The sequence below is a fragment of the Anopheles arabiensis genome, chromosome X (assembly GCF_016920715.1).
Source record: "Anopheles arabiensis isolate DONGOLA chromosome X, AaraD3, whole genome shotgun sequence".
NCBI classification, from domain to species: domain Eukaryota; kingdom Metazoa; phylum Arthropoda; class Insecta; order Diptera; family Culicidae; genus Anopheles; species Anopheles arabiensis.
Window position 1 is genome coordinate 10,025,109 of NC_053519.1, and position 20,996 is coordinate 10,046,104.

General features: G+C 47.9%; 4 protein-coding genes and 1 long non-coding RNA gene across 7 annotated transcripts; 1 reads left to right on the forward strand and 4 right to left on the reverse strand.

Moving 5' to 3' along the window:
* Positions 1 to 1,332: 1,332 nt before the first annotated feature.
* LOC120906433 (NADH dehydrogenase (ubiquinone) complex I, assembly factor 6 homolog) lies at positions 1,333 to 2,802 on the reverse strand. The gene is made up of 2 exons (XM_040318115.1): positions 2,317 to 2,802; positions 1,333 to 2,243 (listed from the first exon to the last, which is right to left on the reverse strand). The coding sequence occupies exons 1-2, from the start codon at positions 2,415 to 2,417 to the stop codon at positions 1,424 to 1,426; spliced, it is 921 nt and encodes a 306-aa protein (XP_040174049.1). The 5' UTR covers positions 2,418 to 2,802; the 3' UTR covers positions 1,333 to 1,423.
* Positions 2,803 to 4,650: 1,848 nt separating this feature from the next.
* Positions 4,651 to 7,276, reverse strand: LOC120906386 (lysine--tRNA ligase). 2 transcript variants are annotated; one of them, XM_040317998.1, is made up of 3 exons: positions 7,116 to 7,276; positions 6,677 to 6,950; positions 4,651 to 6,505 (listed from the first exon to the last, which is right to left on the reverse strand). In XM_040317998.1, the coding sequence occupies exons 2-3, from the start codon at positions 6,850 to 6,852 to the stop codon at positions 4,786 to 4,788; spliced, it is 1,896 nt and encodes a 631-aa protein (XP_040173932.1). In that variant the 5' UTR covers positions 6,853 to 6,950; positions 7,116 to 7,276; the 3' UTR covers positions 4,651 to 4,785. The 2 variants fall into 2 exon arrangements, with proteins under 2 accessions (XP_040173932.1, XP_040173933.1); XM_040317999.1 differs by lacking the exon at positions 6,677 to 6,950 and having other exon boundaries at positions 7,014 to 7,276.
* Positions 7,277 to 10,546: 3,270 nt separating this feature from the next.
* Positions 10,547 to 10,989, reverse strand: LOC120906211. Its single transcript, XR_005740059.1, has 2 exons — positions 10,864 to 10,989; positions 10,547 to 10,803 (listed from the first exon to the last, which is right to left on the reverse strand). It is a non-coding gene; the product is annotated as an uncharacterized LOC120906211 (long non-coding RNA).
* An 824-nt stretch (positions 10,990 to 11,813) lies between these two features.
* Positions 11,814 to 15,297, forward strand: LOC120906459 (hormone receptor 4-like). Its single transcript, XM_040318164.1, has 3 exons — positions 11,814 to 12,075; positions 12,163 to 13,952; positions 14,061 to 15,297. Exons 2-3 carry the CDS (start codon positions 12,206 to 12,208, stop codon positions 14,183 to 14,185), a joined length of 1,872 nt encoding a protein of 623 aa, XP_040174098.1. The 5' UTR covers positions 11,814 to 12,075; positions 12,163 to 12,205; the 3' UTR covers positions 14,186 to 15,297.
* A 2,941-nt stretch (positions 15,298 to 18,238) lies between these two features.
* Positions 18,239 to 20,769, reverse strand: LOC120906685 (tRNA methyltransferase 10 homolog A). 2 transcript variants are annotated; one of them, XM_040318541.1, is made up of 3 exons: positions 20,555 to 20,769; positions 20,376 to 20,478; positions 18,239 to 19,513 (listed from the first exon to the last, which is right to left on the reverse strand). In XM_040318541.1, exon 3 carries the CDS (start codon positions 19,444 to 19,446, stop codon positions 18,406 to 18,408), a length of 1,041 nt encoding a protein of 346 aa, XP_040174475.1. In that variant the 5' UTR covers positions 19,447 to 19,513; positions 20,376 to 20,478; positions 20,555 to 20,769; the 3' UTR covers positions 18,239 to 18,405. The 2 variants fall into 2 exon arrangements, with proteins under 2 accessions (XP_040174475.1, XP_040174476.1); XM_040318542.1 differs by lacking the exon at positions 20,376 to 20,478.
* Between the last annotated feature and the right edge of the window lie 227 nt (positions 20,770 to 20,996).

Below are 20,996 nucleotides of genomic sequence, written 5' to 3' on the forward strand. Positions count from 1 at the left end.
TCTCATTTTTGTCATGCTATGGTACTGCGCATACTTAAGCATATCACGAGCAATGTTTCAAAAAGTAAAGCAGTACAATAACTTCATTTTTCACGGAAAAAATGTAAAAAATGTAAAATTGTAAGTAGTGGCCACTTTATATTGCCGGCCACTGTATGATCAGTGTGATTGTCATAATTTTGTCAACTCATCAGATTTCCAATAAAGGTACAGAAAGCGTAAATCCTTGAGTAGGTGTGTTCTTCTATTGAGGAATTTTCTTTTTTTCTTGATAAATGTATTATCTTCGTTACAGGACGATGGAAAAGAGGATAGGAAAGTTTCCAGTAATCGTCCACCGCGCTGTGTTGTGTAGGTTTGTGTTATTCAATGTCCAACGTTCTTAATTTAGGTCCCCTTCGATAGGAACTATGAGAGATACAGTGTTTCCCATGGTTTGATTGTTTTCTTTGATTAATAGACTTATTTTAACAAATCCAAACATCTTGGGAACCAGCAAATAAATCGTATGACAAGTTGAAACATATATGAAGCACAGTCAATAAGTCATGTGACAATATTGAGACAAATATTGAGAAAAATCAACACCCGGATGAGCCCGGATTATGGCGAAGTATGGCACTACCGCATGCAGAGTAGCACATTTCAAGTGTCCAGAATTTCCCCTCCTCTTTAAGATTCGTTACGTTATTGCAGGATGAAGCCTTAGCAACGAACAACGGATGAGCGCATTGAACATCCAGTAAAATCTGCTTTGGACCAGCTTCTAAGGTCCTTGAACTATTTTCTGCGCGCAATTTTGTGTGTCAACCGACTATTGGAGAGTGTGTGAGTGAGAGAGAGAGAGAGTGACATCGAGAGAAACTAAAACACAAGTGCGCCCGGAAAAAACGTAACACGTTCATCCTCGAAAGGTTGCAAATTCAAATCAGGGAAATATACTCTATTTCGCTTCTCTGTTTTTGTTGTCTGAAAATCAAACTTTATGTGCAATGACTGCACAGGCCTTTCCAAGAAGGGAACGCTGAAGTAGTTGATGTGCCTGAACTCCATTGCGCGGTGAAAGGTTGTTTTATGAGTATTTTTATCCCACGGCGTGCACCGTTCGACTGCCCAGAAGAGTTGGAAATAGTGTCCGATGCAACAACAACAACTACAACAACAACAAGCGCGAGTTCTCGATCACGGCCAACCGGCTCTCCAGGCTGGCGCAACATTGTACGGCGGTGTATGTGTGACTGCGCGGATTTACGTAATGCTCAGCGCCCCGATCGATTTGTTTGCTTGTTTGTCCGAGTTGTAGTGATTCATTTCAGCGGATCGCGTCACAAGTGTGCTTTTTTTGCTGTTGTTATTGCTTCCTTTACTTAATTTATTCTACACAACTAACCAACAAATGTATGACGCGCCCCACCCCGAGGGCTCAGTAGTTCCCGCGCAGCTTGCGCCAGTACAGCACGAGCGGCAGCAGCGAATCGGTGCGCATCACGCTCGCGTCCGTCAGGTGAAAGCGGGCGAGCCGCAACCGGTGCAGGTACCGCTCGATGCTGACGCAGGGAAGAAAGATGGGCCGAACCGGGCGCGGCACCGTCCGGATCAGCCCCCTGGCCGTCTCGAGATGGCGGAAGGCGACGCTGGCCAGCGCAAACGTCACCTCCTCCACGCCCTTGTCGTCCGGCCGGTTGCGCACCATCCGCTCCTGGTTGACGCCGTGCGCCATCAGCAGCTCCTGCGGGATCGGCACCGCGCTGCGGCGCGTCTGGTACGGTATCGAGCGGAGCAGGTTCACGATACCCTGCGCCTTGCCGAGATGAGACGCGGCATGGTCGCAGTGCACGTTGCGCGTGCCGTGCACCTCGAGCAGCAGGTAGAGCACGCTCGCCACCGCCTGCTCCGCGTAGTCCTCCAGCTGCTTCACCGTGACGAAGTGCAGGTTCGAGTTGGCCCGCGCCGTCACCAGCCGCTGCAGGTAGCGCTTGGACAGCTTGTGCTCGCGGACCGCCCGGTGCAGCTCGCGGATGACGGGATGGTCCGGCACGGCGCCGGCGTCCCCGTCCGCCGGCCGGTACAGCGTGGTGACGGTGTTTTCCCAGAACTTGAGCGGCATCACGCCCACATTGCCGGCCGACACCTTCTCGCTCACCTTCGCCACCTCCACGTTGAAGGCGCGCACGGCCAGCGCGCTGCGCCGCTCCGGATTCTTCAGCAGCAGCGTGCAGAGAAAGTTCTCCTTGTCGTGGTTCCTGCACATCGGGGAAAAAAAGAAACGTTACACAGAGAGCGCTACACGCACGGAGTTGATGATTGGCTGCTTACCTAACGAGACTGAGGCAGACGTTCTGTGCGCTGGCATCGCTCGATGCCGTACGGCGGACCGTTCCGCTCGAGGCGTATCGAACCGCCCGCCAGCACCACATGGTGGTTTCGATTGAGCAATTCGAAAAACAATACTATACAAAGCGAACACGCGGATGCTGCTTCTTTTTCAGTGGTTCATGCTGCCGTTGTCTCCCTGCCGTGTTGTACCGTTTGCCGGTATTTTTCACTGTTTTTTTTTCTGCACCGCCGAGCACCCCGCGAAACCTGTCAAAACAGGCGCCCGTATACGGGGTGTTGTTATTGCGGTGAGCAGGAAGTAACGGAACGGCTGGGAAGGGAAGGAAGTGACAATAACAATAACAAAACCAGATTTTGACAGATGCCCTACGCTGCGCGCTACAGCAACGGCCACATGTGATAATTCCGAAATCGTTCGCAAGGATTTCATCATCCAAGACAAAATGCAACCCCACTTATCCGATGCGCTCCTAATCCTGCCGCACTGTTCAGTTTCATTGGATGGTTATTCTTTCATTTGATCTTGTTTTTTTTTATAATTAAATTCCAAATTCCCCAGAATCGCTGGCGACACCGCAAAATGACGAAGAATTTCATCATACAACCCCATGCTGCACCGTGCAGCTTTTGCATTTCGCTAATCCTAGCCGAATTTATAAATACACTAATTCTGTTTATCTTGAGTTGTCGTCTTTCCGTTTATCGATGCATCTGATTCTTAGAATGCTAGTCATCTGCCAGTTCCTTATCGTCGTACGAACGTAAATCCGTTCATGTTTTATCTATTGTGCAGAATAAAGGGCTATGATTTGCTGATACGATGTAGAACTGCAGTAAAATCGAGCTCAAAGTAAATGTGTTTTAAAATCCATGTTTAAAGCAGTAAATCGTGCCTCTGTGTAATTAGATATGTATCAGTTCTTCAAAATCCTCTTTACTTTCTGATCGTGAGGGTCATCACTTTACAAATTCTACTAATTTTCTTACGTTATTTCCTACGCTGCACGTTTACTACCGGCAATGGTTTGTTGACTAGAACTGGAATTGTTACGGTTCCAGACCTGGACCGGATCCAAATATCGTTCCGAATTCAAATCCGGAACAGTTCCTGTCACTGTTCCTGAAAATAAATGCACTTGGGAGCTATTTCTAGATCAGTATCATCGGTTCCAGAACCAGTATAGGTTCATGATCGGTTCCAAGACCAGTATCTGTTCCAGTACTGGTATGGATTCATGATAGGTTCCAGGACCGGTATGGCTTCATGATCCGTACTTGGACCGGTATGGGTTCATAATAGTTTTCAAGACCAGTATAGGTTCAGTTTTAGGTCCAGTATCGGTATGGGTTCATTGATCAATTCTTGGGCCTGCACGACCAGTATTATTTCCTGAGCCATTTTGGACCGGCATAGGTTCAGTAATCAGGTTTAGGACCGGCGTTAGGCCATGTGCAGTTCTTGAACCATGTATTGGTGGTGTTTTGGTGTCAAGACTAGTATGCGGCTGGTTTTGGTTTTAGGTCTCTTAAGGGGTCGTCATAAGTACCTAATTTTAATTGAGTTTTGAGACCATTATTTTTGGCGTACTCTTAAGAGTAAAAGGGATCTTTGACATCAATTTGGGCAGCGCTACAACGTAGCCAAATTGACTAGTTGGAGCCAAAACGAACTGGTCTAGACAGCCGCAAAAATCCTATAAAGAATATGCCATTCCCAATATCTCTTTTCGAAAGCCTCATAGTTAACCATAAATAGTTAAATTTAACATTTTGTCGGCTTCTATTTCGGCTTTTATCGATCTTCTTTAATTCCTGCTCTGTATACCAAAAATTCGCGAACGAAACATCGCTACTTTCGTTACGCAGTTACAAGTACAGTGAAGTCTATCCAATGTCCAAGAGTCCGAACACTTATAGAGATGTTGAGTTTTGAATATTGATTTAATATTCGCCTTGGGAGACACATTCATCTTGAAGAAACTGAAAACACTGTATGGAATAAGGCGGGACACTGTTGGAAATGTCCATCATAAGAGAACTAAGCTGCAAACAGAACGGAAACGATCGTAGAAGCAAAGGAATAGATTCGGGTCAAAATGAACTTGTTTGCTCTGCCAAGTACAAGCCCGTCACCAGAATTGCGATAGGTGACTTAACTACTCTTTTCAACTGAAAGATAAACCGTTTTTCGTAAAAATGTGTATCCCACCGTACGCTACAAATCCCGCCACTGCTACCGTCTTATCAATGCAACGGACTTATCGTTTCTCAAAAATCGCTCACTAAAATAGGCAAAAAAAAAAGCAGAACCAGTAAGTTTATAGATAGACAGTTTTACTTCTGCAAGATTAGCAAACGCTATACACACAATCAATGGAAGCGGCCAGCCGCCGCTCCGTCACGATGAAATGCCCGTCTCTCTCTCTCACACACACACTCTCGCTTTCTCTAAGCCTCACTGCTGCCCGGCTCGGTGCCGCCAGCCCCAACCGCCGCCGGATGCTTGCGGTTCGGGTCGTCCGGCTTCATGGCCGGGAAGAGCAGCACCTCCTTGATGTTGTTCGAGTCGGTCAGGAACATGGTGAGCCGATCGATGCCCATGCCCCAGCCGCCGGTCGGCGGCAGGCCGTACTCGAGCGCGGTGCAGAAGTTTTCGTCCACCAGCTGGGCCTCGTCGTCGCCGGCGGCCTTGTCCGCGGCCTGCTGCTCGAACCGCTCCCGCTGCACCGCCGGATCGTTCAGCTCGGTGTACGCGTTGCACACCTCCTTGCGCATCACGAACAGCTCGAACCGCTCGGTCAGGCCGGTCGCGCTGCGATGGTACTTCGCGAGCGGGCTCATGATCTGCGGATGGTCGCAGATGAACGTCGGGTTGATGCACGTCTCCTCCAGGAACTCGCCCACCAGCTTGTCGAGCAGGCGGGCGGCGGTGCGCGGCGGCTTGCATTCGACCTCGTGCTTGACGCACAGCGCGTCCAGAAACTGGACCGCCTCGGGCGTGTGCAGCTGGTCCGCCGCCGGGAACTTTACCTTCAGCGCCTCCTCCAGCGAGCTGATCATCGAGATGCGCCGGAACGGGGGCGTAAAGTCGATCTCGTACTCCTCGCCCTCCGGCCCGTCCGGATGGTACTTGACCTTGTACGAGCCGTGGATCGCGTGCACCATGCCCGCGAGCAGCTGCTGCGTGATGTCGATGATGTCGTTGTAGTCCGCGTACGCCATGTAGAACTCGCACGTGGTAAACTCTGGATTGTGCGTCAGGTCGATGCCCTCGTTGCGGAACTGGCGCCCGATCTCGTACACCCGGTCGAGCCCGCCGACCGTCAGCATCTTCAGGTACAGCTCGGGCGCGATGCGCAGAAACAGATCCATGTTCAGGTCGTTGTGGTGCGTGATGAACGGTTTGGCCGTCGCGCCGCCCGGTATCATGTTCATCATCGGCGTCTCCACCTCGAGGAAGCCGAGGTTGTCGAAGAACCGGCGCACGTAGCTGATAATAAGCGCGCGCGTCACGAAGATGTTGCGCACGTTGTTGTTCAGTATCAGGTCGAGGTAGCGCTGCCGGAACCGCGTCTCCTTGTCCTTCAGCCCGTAGTGCAGGTGGGGCAGCATGTGCAGGCACGGCGACAGCAGCTTGATGCGGCGCGCCATCGCCGACAGCTCGCCCTTCTTCGTCTTGCCCGGCACGCCGGTCACGCCGATGATGTCGCCGCGCCGCAGCCGGGCCGTCTCCTCGAAGAACAGCTCCTCGCTCTCGTACGCCTTCGCGTTCGCCATCACCTGCAGCTTCAGGCCCTCGCCGCGCAGGTCGAAGAAGATCAGCTTGACGCCGGACTCGCGGATCGCGTGCACCCGGCCCGCCACGCTCACCGTCACATCGTCGAGCGTTTCGCCGTCCTGCAGCCCGCTGTACCGCTCGATGAACTCGCCGAGCGAGACGGTCACGCTGAACTTGTGCGGGTACGGGTGCGTGTCCGGGCTCTTCTTCAGCTCGGCGACGGCCGCACTGCGCAGCTTGAAGTACTCGTTCGGCGAAATCTCGTCCAGGTTCTCCTTGGCCGGCTGCTTCTTGTCCACCTGCCCGCCATCGGCGGCCTGGGCCGCGGCCGCGCTCTTTTCCTGCTTTTCTTTTTCCTTCGCTTCGGCTTTCAGCCGGCGCTTCAGCTCACTGAGAGGCAATGGAAAAACAGAGCAAACATTAGTCCGAAGGGCCTGGTTGGGGCATACTTTAAAGGGGGGGATGGTGGGCTCACTAATCTAATTGGTTCGCTACAAGCTAGAGATACAGCAAGGAAACAGAAAGAAGGGATTGTCCCTCCCCGGGGAATGGGAAGTGTACATTTTCTGTCGCTTCGATTTCCATCGCACCGTCTCGGTGGTGCCGAGCGGCGTCTGCACGGTGGACGGCAGTAATGCCGGCAGTGGTGGGGCCGCCGCCAACCGGCCGCCCTGGTGCACCGTCCACGCCGTCACACCGGCTCGCCGTACCAGCTGCCGCACCGTCGCCAGCAGCATCTTTTCGCACACTTTTCGCAAACACACACACGCGCACGAGGCCTACACGTCCGCACGACCGGTGACCGGTGGGGGGGAGAGGGTGCCGCGCGCCACGGCTACGGCGAGAAGGCAAGAAAAAGAAAAGAAAGCAGAGAGAAAGAGATTCGTTTCCCACTTACTTCTTGGATAGCTTTTCTTCGCCCTGCTTTGCGTCAGCCATTGTACTGTTTTTTTTTTTTTTTGTATGGAGGTGATGCAGTGGCAGCAGAACTTTAATTTACCGTTTCGGTTGCCTTGCTTTCTGCTTTCCGCCAGATGCCGATATTTATATATGTGGCAGCCTTCCCCTTTTTTTTGCTCTTGCTCGTTCCCAGAAAGCACTAACGTAGATTTACCATGCGACCATGCCGGACGGACTGACGTACACGTGTATGTGTGCGTGTGTTGGTATTTCGTTTACAGGGTTTCGAATCATATACAGGGTTTCTAATCATATAAGGGAATAGTTCAATCACTTAGGGGAATGTTGCAAATCGGGGAATATTGCATGCAAGCTGTGGATGTTTGCAATCACTTAGGGGAGTTTTGCAATCGATTAGGGGAATGTTGCAAGCGTACTGTGGAGCTGTCATCAGACTGTGGGTGCCGCTGTAAATACCTTAAAATACTTTCGTCAATCTTACTAACTTATCATGTTTAATTATGGCTCCGCAGCAGGATTTATTTAGTTTATCATGTGTACAACAGAATTCCACACTAAAATAACTCCAAACGATGTTTAAAAAAAAAACATCATCGGTACCAATGCGTAGCTTTTTCACCGGCACCCACAGTCTGATGACAGCTCTACAGTACGCTTGCAACATTCCCCTAATCGATTGCAAAACTCCCCTAAGTGATTGAAAACATCCACAGCTTGCTTGCAACATTCCCCTACCGATTTGCAACATTCCCCTAAGAGGTTGAACTATTCCCTTACCGTCCAAATAGACATACAGCGACAACGTCGCGCGGGACGACGTCGCGCGCGATAAAAAGTAGCTCAATTTTGCAAACAGAGCTACTCGTCGCGCGCGACAATTTTGCTTCATCCTAAATAATCGAATTATCCAGTGTTTTTACAAGCCAGATTAATGCCAAACGCAAAAAATAGATTTGAACACATTTTAAACTATTTTTGTGTGTTTTCAAACAAAAAACAAGTTGGTTGACTGAGTCAAATGAGCTTCTTTGATCTACACCGAGTGAAATTTTGAGCTATTTTTCAACGCGCGCGCGACGTTGTCGCTCTATGTCTATTTGGACGGTTATATGATTCGAAACCCTGTATTTTTGACGCACACACCAGGTGTATGCGGCGTTGTGCACCAGCTAGGTAGGCGCGGCAACCAAGGGGAGTGATAGAGAAGGAGCAATAATGCAGCCGCACGTGGAGTACGATAGAGTGGGATAGAAAACGGACTTCGTACTTCCTTCATGCGAATATGACACAATTGCACGTTTTGCTGTCATTTGTTCGACCACTCGGCCAGTTGAGCGGTGTGCACGGGAGGTACTGGCAAGGTTAATACATGTTCTATACAGGCTCAGAGACCCGAAAAACAAAATTCGAATGTACCGGTATTGTACTGACCGACTCATCTGGTCTACGCACATTCACGTCTACGAAAACAATCGAAATCCATTTGAAAAATGTGTTCTGATTTTTGTCATTTTATTCGAGAAGAATACATTTGGAATTGAAAACTACGATGCTTCACCTAGCGCGACTGTTTTAGGCTCGTTTATCGAAAAATCGTTCCGATACCCCAAGCCTCAACTCCACTGCCCACTAAACGGGTTATAAACGGCTTAAGTTCTAAACCTAAACGTAATATAAAAAGACGTCGTTTAACAGATGGTAAGGTAATGATAATCGCTCATGCGGGCGTGTGGGTGGAAAAATCTTCTTCTTCTTCTTCTTAATAAATTTGGAAGGTTGAGGCCTCCTACACCATCCGCTTTTAAAAGGTATACAGTCATTATCCGATATACGCTATCGTACGGGACCGAGCACGATAGCGTATTTTGAGTTTTCTCGTATAGTGGATTTCTATGGAAAAAGAGTTTATACTACTGTTTTCAGGGTCTAAAACTATTGAAATAGAGTTTTGAATTAAATATTTTTATTGTAAACTACACACTTAAAAATTTTTGCCGAATCTCGGTTAATTTTTGCCGAGATCTGCACAACTGAGATCTAGGCAAAGATCTCGGTTAAATTTCTGTTGCCGAAAGCTCGGTTAAAAATGCAATTGACATTTTGTGTTGACATTTACGTTTAACCGAGATTTTCGGTTAGAGCAATCCGAGATTTCAGCTAATTATAAAAACAATCTTTTTTTTTAATTTTAGTGATTTTATTTGCGTAAAAAGTTAGTTTGAGTTATAAATACAAACACAATTATTTATTGAGACATAACCATAACAGCCAGAGCCCATGCTGATTGCCGATGTACATTTTCTGCAGCATGATGCCACCATCGTATCTGTAGTTGGACGGCAGGAAGTCACCTCCCCCCCAATTCTGAGAGTTGTGGTGGGATGGGAAGCGCAGGGACGGGCGCCGATACAACACCAGATGGTGTACAGCGTCTGGATGTAGTAAGGGTGCAGGAAGATGGGCCGGGCATAGAGCGGACACCGGTACAGACACGGTTCTGTAAAGCGGGCAGAGTGAAACAAGCCTGAGTGAACCCTGATTGGAAGTCACGTGGTCGAGTATTTGGATATTTACCTCGTGAAGGTAACTGGAAATGAAACCTGGAAGTCTGAACGGGCCGGCAAAGGTTGGTCCAATCGAACTAGCATCCGGTAATCCTTGGATAAGGACTGCTTCGAGCGACGATCTTATGTGCACTGGCTACGTGCGTTGACAGAGCTTCGTAGCCCACCCGTGTCCGATCGTACGCTACTGATGATCGGTTTCTTCACGCTGGGTGTCATATTTTCATTTATTTTTCACACTATTGATTTCATAACACAAAATCACTCCGAAAGGTTTCTGCATCGACTAAATGATGAATGACAGATAGAAAACCGAGCCTCGGCTAACTCAAATAGCATGGCCGAAATTTCGGTTATTTTGACGGATGACCTCGGTGACAGCAGTGTTAACGTACGTAATCGGCATAATGTGTTGCCGAGTTTCGGTTAAAATATTTGTTTAACTGATATTTCAGTTTTAAATGGTACTGATTATCGGCATTGGGAAATTTTCAACTGACATATCAGCAAGAATCGAAAGAGCCGACGAATTTCGGCAGTTTTTTTAACCGAGGTCGTGAAATATTTTTAAGTGTGTAGGTATCTTTTGCACAAGTTCGATGCAAATAATGTGTATTTATTTAGGCCAGCGATCCTGTTCTCATACGATAAGTTACAATAATTTCAATTGTTACCCAAACTTAACCGTGGCAAATGAAACATTTCGTTGCAACTTAATAATCGCCTCAAACCTACCCGTTCCCAAGTAGCACAATCCTGTTAAGAAACCGTTAAAAGTATGCCTAAAAGTATTACTTTTAGCTTTCCATACAGCAGTAATTTCAGGGCTTAAAACACTGCGTAACGCTTTCCTGGCTTCGTCAATGCTTCGTTAAAAATTAAAATTTTGCCGGTATTTTTAACGAAAATGTCAAACTCAACGAACAAATCGACAGAGATGGCTGTATTGCTCTGTCTCATTCTATATGTATTTTATAGATCTTCGTTAAGTTACAACAGAAGGTGTTAATATTTCATGGAATAAATGCATAAATTCACCACAAATACTTTTATTCGACATTTCATCGTTTTGTCACTGCATATTGTCACTGTATCACATACGTTTCTTTCATTCCATGGGTTTCTTCCATAATATCAGCATGGAGGTCAGCTGCAGCAGTCGACGAAAAACATGATGTCCAAACGCTATCCAAATCAAATATGCTGCGGAATATAAAACTTATGTAGCTCATGTAAAGATATTGGTAATATCAATACTCTGACCTGTTATAAAATCATGATGACACACAAATTAAACAATAGCTGATAGAAATTGTCGCAGACGCTTGGTTTTGTTGCCATCTACACGCAAGCTACACGCACGAAGCTTGACGAACTTTTTGACATAAGAAATGGAGGCGCCATGTACGTGACCATATACAGTATGTCTCAAAAGTTATCGTCATCAAGAGCATATTATTTTGCCCAAGAAAATATACATTTTTTTGAAAAAAATTCTCATTTGCAAATATTGCATACCCTTTATCAAACTTTCACATGTATTATTGAAAATATTAATTTTTTTTAAATTCTTTTTTTTATTATCACCGCAGATTCAAACAGAGGAATAAAAGAAAACACATAGTTTTCAAACAGTTAATAAAAAAAAAGTTTGATGTAAAAATAAATACGCATTATTACATAAATAAGAATGAAAAATGATTTTCCGAATATTGAATAAATTGGAAATGGTGTAGATAAAATTTGAAAAACACTGTGTGTTATGTTAACCCGAATCGAAAAAAACGAGTGTAACGGAACACGTTGTTATGATGTAACGCTGGGAAATGTCATATTCTCTTAAGAAACTCTATTTGATTATTAAAGGCTTTAAAAAACTGTTAATAATCAAATAGAGTTTCTTAAGGCTACTTGGGTTGCTACCGCAACAATGTTCAATTAAAAAAACCCAGACCTTCATATAAATTAGTCTTATAAAAGAACCTGTGTACTGTTGTTGGTATAAATTTAGCACCCTGATTGTGCTACTAGCGAGTAGCGGAGAGAAATAGAAAGAAATGCAATCATTATTGCAGAAACATTGTGGAAAAGACACAACATTTATTTCGCTACCTGGGAACTGACCTCCGCGTATGTATAAACCTTTGCCCTGCGTGTTGTCAAAATCGGCTGTCTCGCTCTATCGCCTGCTCTGTCCCGTTTGCGCTCCCAGGCTTGGAAAATATTTTCTGTTTGTTTAGGTGGGCACGGGTGCGCTGCTGCTGGGTGGTCTTTTTTCCGTGTGCAGGAATTTCGAGGAAAAGCATCGACTCAGCGATCGAGAGGGGGAAAAACGGTACCCGCCTGCATTTTCTCAGCTCTGACTCGATGGTGGGATAAAACGGAAAACAGTTGTTCTCACTGCCAGAAAGATTACACTGGCTTCCGAAACAATCCCAACCGTGCTTTTGGCAACCATGTCGCTGGTCGTTTGAGGTAATTTAAACACAGGAAAAGGGCGTATTATTTTTTTTTTTTTGCTTTGTAGCGTGTGGCTGTAATTCCAATTGTAATTAATTTCAGCTTGCCTCTGCACTGTACTGGCCAACTAGCAACCCGCACACAAATGGATTTCTCTGAAGCGCTTAAAATTCCTATTGGAAAATCACACGCCCCACTGCCTGGGGGTGGCATCGTGAATGGTGGAGCTCCGGGCAGCAGTGCCGGTGGGGGTGGTGTTGGTGGCGGCGGCGGCGGTGGTGCTGGCAGTGTACACCTTCCGGACCAGCAGGGAGCAGGGTACGTGACGGAGAAGCTGTACATGCTGCTCCAGCTCTACCTGCAGAACAAGGGCTGGAACCCGTCGGTCGAGCTGCTGCAGTGCTTTGCCGAGCTGAAGGACACGCCGGTGCTGCCCAGCGCGGCCTACCTGCAGGCGCTGGCGAGCCGCGTCGCGCTGGACAACCAGGGCCGGCTGGTACTGCGCGAGTCCGGCAAGATCGTGCTGCCGTACGAGCACTTCGCGAACGCGGTCATGCTGAAGCACATGTCCGGGCCGCACGGGCTGCACCTGAGCATCGAGGCGACGGTCCGGGCCGTGATGGACTCGTACACGATCGGGCGCGACTGCTTCGGGATGGAGAAGGAGTTCATCGTCGAGGTGGTCCAGTCCTGCCCGAGCCCGGCCTGCCGCTACTACAAGGGCCAGCTGGGCGTCGGGTCGTACATCGATCCGAGCGCGTTCGGCGCCACTAGCGGCGCCACTGCCAGCTCGAGCGGTGCCGGAGCGGGCGGTGGAGGAGGAGCAGGAGGAGGAGGAGGAGGAGGTGGTGGAGTAGCACCACAGCCAACGCTAGCACCGCCGCCACCGCCGCCAGCGCCCGGGCACCTGAGCTCGGCGGAGTATTTGACGCATCTTCAGCAGCAGCTCGGCCAGCAGAGTGCCGGTCTGTTCGAGCTGGGAGTGGGCGAGCGCGATCCGGCCAAGGCGCTGCTCGGGCAGGCGGCGAAGCACGCCAAGGCGACCGCATCGCCCCAGCACCAGCAGCCGCACATGAGCGCCGCACTGTTTCAGCAGCAGCAGCAGCAGCAGAGTCGTGCCATCGTACAGCCGAAAGCTCCGCCACCGTTCGACGGGTTCAGCAATCTATCCGCGTTCGACAAGCAGCGGATGCTGCAGCATCTCCAGGACAAACAGAAGCATTTCGAGGCGGGCCACGTGGCACCGTCGCACGTGGTCGGCACGGGCGTGCACGGTGCGTCCGTAATGAGCAAGCAGCAGCAGCAACAGCAGGCAGCGACACTGCTACATCAGCACCAAACGCAGGCCCTGCAGTCGTCGGCGGTGCCGCATCACCATCTACACCATCCCTCGCAGCAGCAACAAGCACAACAGCCACCGTCGCAACTACCACCATCGGTGGTATCCTCCCAGCAACAGCAGCAGCAGCAACACGCACCCCCACCAACCATGGTGGCACCACTGATGCCGCCGATGATGAGCCAACCGCAGCAGCAGCAACAGCAACAACAACAGCAACAACAGCAGCAGCAGCAGCAGCTGGCCATGCAAGCTCACCTGAGCCAGCCACCGCTGCAGACGGTCAACATGGACACCGGGCACAAGCTGTCCGACTACATGCGCGGTGCCGTCGATCCGCACGAGTGCGTGTCGGCGGCCAGCAGCGAGCTGCTCGCGCTGCACAGCGGCGCCTGGAACCAGGACCGGGGCGCCGGCGACGGTGCCGCCATCAGCCAGGACAAGATCATACGCGCGTTCAGCGAGCTGATGCGCAACATCGCCAAGATGAAGACGTTCATCCGGCCGAGCATGTGCAAACCGTACGGCAAGCAGTCGGAAAGCTTGCAGAAAAGTAATACGAGTAGCACGCTATCGAACCGAAACGGCAGCTAACGCTTGTCTTCTCTCTCTCTCTCTCTCTCTCTCTCTCTCTCTCTCTCTCTCTTTTTCCTTTTTGCAGCACTGTTCGACACCATACAGCTGCTGCAGATGCTGCGCAACTGTCTGCCGGCACCACACATACCCGTCTCCTCCTGGAAGGGTACCGATGGGACAGGCGGCGGTGCCGAGACGGCATTGAACTGAAGCGCAGAAGGACGAGCCTGCCCCTCCCTCCCCACCCAAAACCACCACCTTCTCATTATAAATGTTTAAGCCATAACTTCACTAGAGTAGCGGTTAGAAGAAGAAAAAAAAACCTTAAAGAAACTGCTTAACACGGCCACAGGGCTACAGGTTGATGCTGTTAAAGGGTACGGAAAGCTCAAAAGGTGACCCATTTTTATGGTGGCCTCTCACTCTCTCTCTCGAAGAGCTAGAAGTAATTTAAATTCGCCAAAATTCAAAACGCGCGCACAAACGTTTGTGAACAGCACAAAATCCCCCCCCCCCCCCCCCCTTCTCGAATGAGATTTCGGACCGGTTGTAAACAAAATTTCCCTCCTTAAAGGCTTTTACCACGCGGCCGTTTCTAATCTCGCTGCAATATGCTTCCCAGCCCCGGTACGACTAATTCGGTAAACGACCTGGTAAACCTGGCCGTCATTAACTATACTATTATGATCATTCAATTATCTAGTCTTTGAAATGTGACCCACCACAGGTCGGTGAGGTGCAAACGATTGCCAAAGAGTATGGAGCGCGAAAGCGCCACACACACACACACACACGCGGACACAAACTCCTCTGCTTAGCGGGTAGTGTGTTTATCCACAACTCCAGCCATCCCTCTTCCTTAGCTTTAGTAAGATAAGCGTCTTTAGCTACCTTAGCGTAAAAAAACGCCACTGGGCGAGAAGAAGGCGAGAGAAAGAGAGAGAGAAAGAAAAAAAGAAAGAGAGAGAGAGAGAGAGAGAGAGAGAGAGAGAGAGAGAAAGAACATACAATCGAAAAGCTAGTGAAAATTGTCGGGCCAGTTTAGGGAAGAACCACGGCAAGGAGGCGAATTGGCACCGATAAAGGCACGTCTGCCATCTTCCGGACACTAATGTGATTATCCCTGCGCCTCTCTCGCTCTCTCTCTCTCTCTCTCGACGCCTCTCGGCCTGTTCATGTGCAATACACACACAATTACTTTACTTACTTTATCCCATAATCTCTTCTTGTAAGGGTGCCTCGATCGGCTGCGCCCGCACCCTACTTGCTCATGTGTGATGATTACAGTAAAAATAAACTACTAATTAAAATTCAACATTCAATACATACAATTCTGTTTCTGGACTCTCCTGTCTGCTGTTCAACATCGCTCTGGAAGGTATCATGCGAGGCGCGGGCTTCGACATCCGGGGCACAATTTTCACCCGATCTCTCCAATTCCTTGGCTTTGAGGATGACATCGACATCATCGGACGTATCATGATCAAAACATGATCGTATGCTGCTTTTTGGAGACTTTAATCGAGCGGATATTTCTTGGATACACGACACAATACATCAGTATTTTCGTGCACAAGTTTCCCCTACATCCGTTGATGCGTTTTTCGACATTATTCGTTTTTATAACTTGCGTCAGCTCAGTGGCATTTTAAATTATCGGAATGTTCAATTAAACCTAATTTTCTACTACTCTCATCATGATAACTACGCGTCTCACGTCAGTGTTCCTTCATTAGCGGCTTCTCCTCTATTACCTGAAGATCAGCATCACCCAGCATTAGAATTGTGTACTTCTATTAATCACACATCCATTAATCAGTTGTCAACTCATGTTAGGAGTAATACAGGGAACCTCTATTGCTCATATAATTTTAGAAAGTGTGATTTTCAAAAACTTTATAATTTGCTGTTAGGTACTGATTGGTCACGTGTGCACTCGGCACCTTCGCTAGACGAAGCGTTCTCTATTTTCACACAGATAGTGTCTTCAGCTTTCCCATTGTGCTGTCCTTTACGTAAAGCCCCTTCTTTTCCTCCCTGGTCCAATTCAATCCTTAAATCCATGAAACGTGATAAGCAGCGCTACTTACGCGACTATCGGGAATACCGTAATCCACACACTAAACGAATGTTCAAATATGCAGCAACGGCGTATCGCATTTATAATCGAACCCGTTATAAGTCCTACATAGCTTTCTTGCAATACCGATTTACTTTTCACCCAATACAGTTCTAACTAATCGACCACTGCTGTGAATTGATAATTGATAATATAGATGCTCCAGACTTGCTTTCCCAACTTAGTTGGTGTGTTCCTTCCAGGTGTGTAAGAAATCGGACTGCTCTTGCAATACCTTTCCGCAATACAGAGTTTGGCATTAACGACCCGTGGCTAATTTGTTTGCGTCAATTCAATGAACATTACCGGGATTTTAATTTCTAATTTTATGTTCCGGCTCTTTGTTATTTTTTCTAATTATGTCTATTTTATTCTTAATTTTTGTTTTTGTTTTAAATATTTTCTTCTTATCCGCTGCTTATTTTCCTTTCACTATGGATTTCCATTCTGTTACATCCTTTTCTATTTCCCCTTAGTTTAATTAAGTTACAGTTAGTTAGTACCAATAGGGCCAACTAGGTTTTTAAGCAATTATATGTTCAACCCCTGAGGCAGACATATTGAAACTAATAAATGAAATGAAATGAATAGATCATTTACAGCTAAATTTTGATTCTTTGCCCTTATCAACACATAGCATCATTAGACCCCAACGGCTATTCCTATGAAGATGCCGAAACCGACTCCGTTTCGAAGCCAATTCTGATTTCGGAGTCAATTCCGATGTCGGAGGCTATTCCGGAGCTGATTCTGATTCTGGACCTACTATCCGGAATCGAATCCAGAAATCTTCGGAGCTAGCCGGAATCAATTCCGACGAAATTTTCATTTTTCCCATCACTACTCAGGAGTGTCCGAAACCGCACACGGTGTCGCGCCTTATTCTTCCAATCCGTTATCCGTTAAGATCTACAATAACTAATGCTTGAAGTCATTTAAATTTGAAGAAAATTTTCAGAGCAAGAAAACTGTGGTATACACAAATATTCAAACTTTCAAATCAATCGAATACCTTTTAATCGGGTTAGCCGGTTACCTGGAATATGATTAAAGGTTGCCGACGAATATTCTCTATCCAAATCAGAGATAGTACAGCTCAACAGCCGCCATAAACATAATGTCTTGTCTTGCATAATGTCAATTTTTTAATGTATGCAGATGACATCAAAATTTACTTTCCCGTAAATGAATCAGCAAACCTTCAGGCGACATTAAAATCGTTCAATGTGTCATGTAATCGTAATGCGTTAAGTCTTTGCGTTGGAAAATGTGCTGTTGTGTCGATTTCTCGTCCACGCCCCTCTCTTATAAGGAACTATGCCATCGCCGGACAAGTCTTACAACGCAGTTCTGCAATAATCCTGGTGATTCTGGTGTAATACATGGCGACAAGCTTTGTTGCACGCAACACTACGACGGGATCATTAGACGGTCAAACAGAAGCCTAGGATTAATTTTTAAAATTACGAGAGACTTTGACCATCCTATGTGTATCGATCATAGCGCACTACAAAGTCGCACTACAAATCGACAGGTCGATTTCGATTCCGGAAACTATTCTGATTCCGGAGCCGATTCCGATCCTGGGATCAATTCTGGAGCCGATCCCGGAATCGATTCCGTTGCGGATTCAACTCCAGAATCGGCTCCGGAACCAACCCCGGAATCGACTCCGGAATCGGAATCAGCTCCGGAATTGATTCCGAACACGGAATCGAAATCGGGTAGGTCCGATTCCGAGCTCCCACCACTACTCCTGAGGCAGGCCAAGACCGCAAAGAGGTTGTAGCGCCAGATAAGTAAGTAAGTAACTAACTGTAGATCTTGATTTTTTTTTTTGTTTTTTAGTGACAACATATGACAAAAAAATTCTTTACAAATTTTCACAGCAAACGCTCGTTATCTGAGGTAAATGGTCATAAATAGCACCACCACAGACAAGTATTGATGGCATCGAACAATTTTGTATGTTAGCAAGGAGCACTCCAAAAATCAATTGCTACAGGGCCAGCACCATTCGTTGGTGAAATGTCTATCAAATATATTTCACGAACGTATTTATCTTTTCTATTGTTGAAATAAACTTATTAAAAATTAACTACTTTCGAATGTAAAACTAGCAAGTGAGTAAAACCAACGTGGCATTTACTGCAACGTCAGAGAAGGACACGTTTGTTTGTAATCCTGTTGAAAGAATTTAAACTATTTTAACATTCCATCAGATTCACACTGTACCGAGACTTATAAAGACTATAAAAAAAAAACGAAGAAGAAAAAAACTGATTCTGTACAATTCAACCAACACAACTGTTCAACCGCTCTGCTCCGCGGTTGCCTGGCAGTCCTCCGCATTGCCACTCTCCGTCGCTTTCGCACCATCCTCCGTGGCCAGCGGCACCGTCTTCGGCGTGACGCCCTTGCGGGCCGGTAGCACCTCCAGCAGCGTCTGCTGCCACTCCTTGCCCATGTGCACGTTCAGCAGTATCTCGAACACCTGGTTGATCGTGAGGATGGTGCGCGTCTTGATCACCAGATGCTCGGCGAGCGGCAACCGGGCGTGCCGGATGCCGTGCTGCTGCGCCAGCTGGTAGCAATGGCCCTTGTGCTGGTTGTGATCGACCAGCCCGCCGATCACGTACACGCAACCCTGCTCGAGCCGCTCCAGCACGTGCTCGGACTCGCTGGTCAGGTAGACGACGCGGGACGGCTTGAACAGCTGCATAAAGTGCTCGCTGCTGAACCGCACGTCCCAGTGCCGGTAGCCATCGTTGCGGGCGAGATGCCGCTCGACCGCACCGCCCGGCTCGATCCCGACGAAATGCAGCGGCACCGGGCGGGCCGAACGCCGGTTGAGCGTGTACATGCGCAGCAGCTGCTTCACGCACTTGGCCACATCCTTGTCGATCATCAGCTGGTCGAAGCTCAGGTCGACGGCGATCTCGATCGTCGCCTCGGCGTAGCTCACCTTTCGCCGCTTCAGCTCCTTCCGGCTCGGACCGGTGCGCACCGGCAGCCCCTGCTGGATCGCTTCCAGCCGCTTCGCCTTCATCTTTTCCTTCTCCTTCTGGCGCTTTTCCTTTTTCCGCTGCTCCCAATTCTCTAGCTTGAGCAGCTTTTTGCGCTGCCGCTTGGAGAGGGTGCCGTTCGGTTTGTCCGGCTCGTCGCTTCGGTCGGCTTCCGGTGGGGCTTCGAGTGCAGATTGACTTTGCGCCACTTCCGGCACGGTCGGGGTCTTGTCTGCCTCGGGTACTATCGGGCACTGCTCATCTTTTGGACAGTCTGTCTCCATCGTCGTCGTTTCCTGCTGGATGGCGGGTTCATCCCTAGCAGTGTTAGTTAAACTTTCTTCCATTCTGAGGGCCTTTGTCTCTTGTCGTTACAGAGCTTGTTTCGATGCTAATGTGGCCCTACACATCATCCTATCATCCAGCGTCAATAGGCGATACCATAAAGGGAAAGAACAGAATAGAATGACGCACTTAATAAAATATTTTCAAACCCGAATTACCGTTGTTTAAACCCATTCAAACCCAATCGACACCCTTCCTCGGTTCAAATCTTCATACCCTGTCCTTTTACCTGTTCCTGCCACTACCCTGAGACAGTTTGTCGTACCCCTGACCCGTTATTTGAATTATTTTGACTTTCTGTTACTGCCCGGGTTTGCTCTAGTGGTGGGAACTCGGAATCAGACCTACCCAAACCCGATTCCGTGTTCGGAATCAATTCCGGTGCCGATTCCGATTCCGAAGCCAATTCCGGAGTTGATTCCGGAATCGGAATGGGTTCCGGAATCAGAACCGGCTGCGGAATCGTAATCGACCTGGAGATCACCATTTGTTCCGGTAACAGAATCAGAATTAGCTCCGGAATGAGAATCAGTTCTTGAATTGTAAGAAGAAGTTTCATAAACGAAATTAATTCGGGAATCTTTATGAGAATGGATCGTTTATAAGTAAATTTTGATGTTTGCGGCTATCAATAGGATTCAAACGTTTAGGATTCTTATGGAGATGCTAAAAACGAATCCGATTTCGAAGCCGATTCCGATTTTGGAGACAATTTCGATTTCAAAGCCAATTTCGATTCCGGAACCAATTATGATTCCGAAGAAAATTCCGAAGCTGATGCCGTTTCTGGTAACGATTGCGGAACCAATCCCGAACCTACTATACGGAATCGATTCCAGAAAACGTCGGAGCTAGCCGGAATCGATTCCGAGGAAAACTTCACTTTTCCCATCACTAGTTTGTTGAATAATGTTCGTCCTAAAACCCGTACCTGTAGTACTTGCGGAACAGGTACTGATTGTATTTGACAGTATTGGGTCTCGTTCGTTTCGCTGCTCTTCTGTGGCGCAGGCAGTTACAAAATTACGCACGTGCTACAAATTCAAAAGAATTTGAGTATTAAAACCAATCAAACCAAGCATGCGACCTGGAGCAACAGTTAAACATTACCACGCGGCCAGCCTCTGGGAAAGGGTTCAGGATGAAGTTTATGTTTACGCCGCTCGTTCTCGCCGCTGCACCGATTGTTAGGGCGCCTTGGAGCTAGATGTTGCCGGCAAAGTAAGAGCAAGCAAGGAAACAACGGATTCTTGTCACAAAATCGGTGCCCTAGCTTTGAGGGCAACAACGCGTTCCGGCATGTTTAGCAATAACAAATACCGGCATTGACATATAGCGGCCGTGCTGTTTTTGACAGCAAACAAATGACAGCTGATCTCGGTTCGACACTGTTCGCTAGGGCTCGACACTGTTCTCTGTCGCAAAGAAAATAACGCTAAACAAAATGAACCGAAGTGGTAACTGTTTATATCGGCGCAATAAAGTACGAAATTTAGAGAAAGAGTTAAGAATAATTATTAACTAGACAGCTTAGCAAGTTATTTGCGAACAG

Coding starts and splice junctions, on each gene's coding strand:
- LOC120906386 (XM_040317998.1), bottom strand. CDS start 6,852: ATGCTGCTGGCGACGGTGCGGCAGCTGGTACGGCGAGCCGGTGTGACG. Junction 6,506..6,676: donor AAATCGAAGCGACAGAAAAT/GTACACTTCCCA, acceptor ATTGCCTCTCAG/TGAGCTGAAGCGCCGGCTGA.
- LOC120906459 (XM_040318164.1), top strand. CDS start 12,206: ATGGATTTCTCTGAAGCGCTTAAAATTCCTATTGGAAAATCACACGCC. Junction 13,953..14,060: donor GTCGGAAAGCTTGCAGAAAA/GTAATACGAGTA, acceptor TCCTTTTTGCAG/CACTGTTCGACACCATACAG.
- LOC120906685 (XM_040318542.1), bottom strand. CDS start 19,446: ATGGAAGAAAGTTTAACTAACACTGCTAGGGATGAACCCGCCATCCAG.
- LOC120906433 (XM_040318115.1), bottom strand. CDS start 2,417: ATGTGGTGCTGGCGGGCGGTTCGATACGCCTCGAGCGGAACGGTCCGC. Junction 2,244..2,316: donor GTCTGCCTCAGTCTCGTTAG/GTAAGCAGCCAA, acceptor CCCGATGTGCAG/GAACCACGACAAGGAGAACT.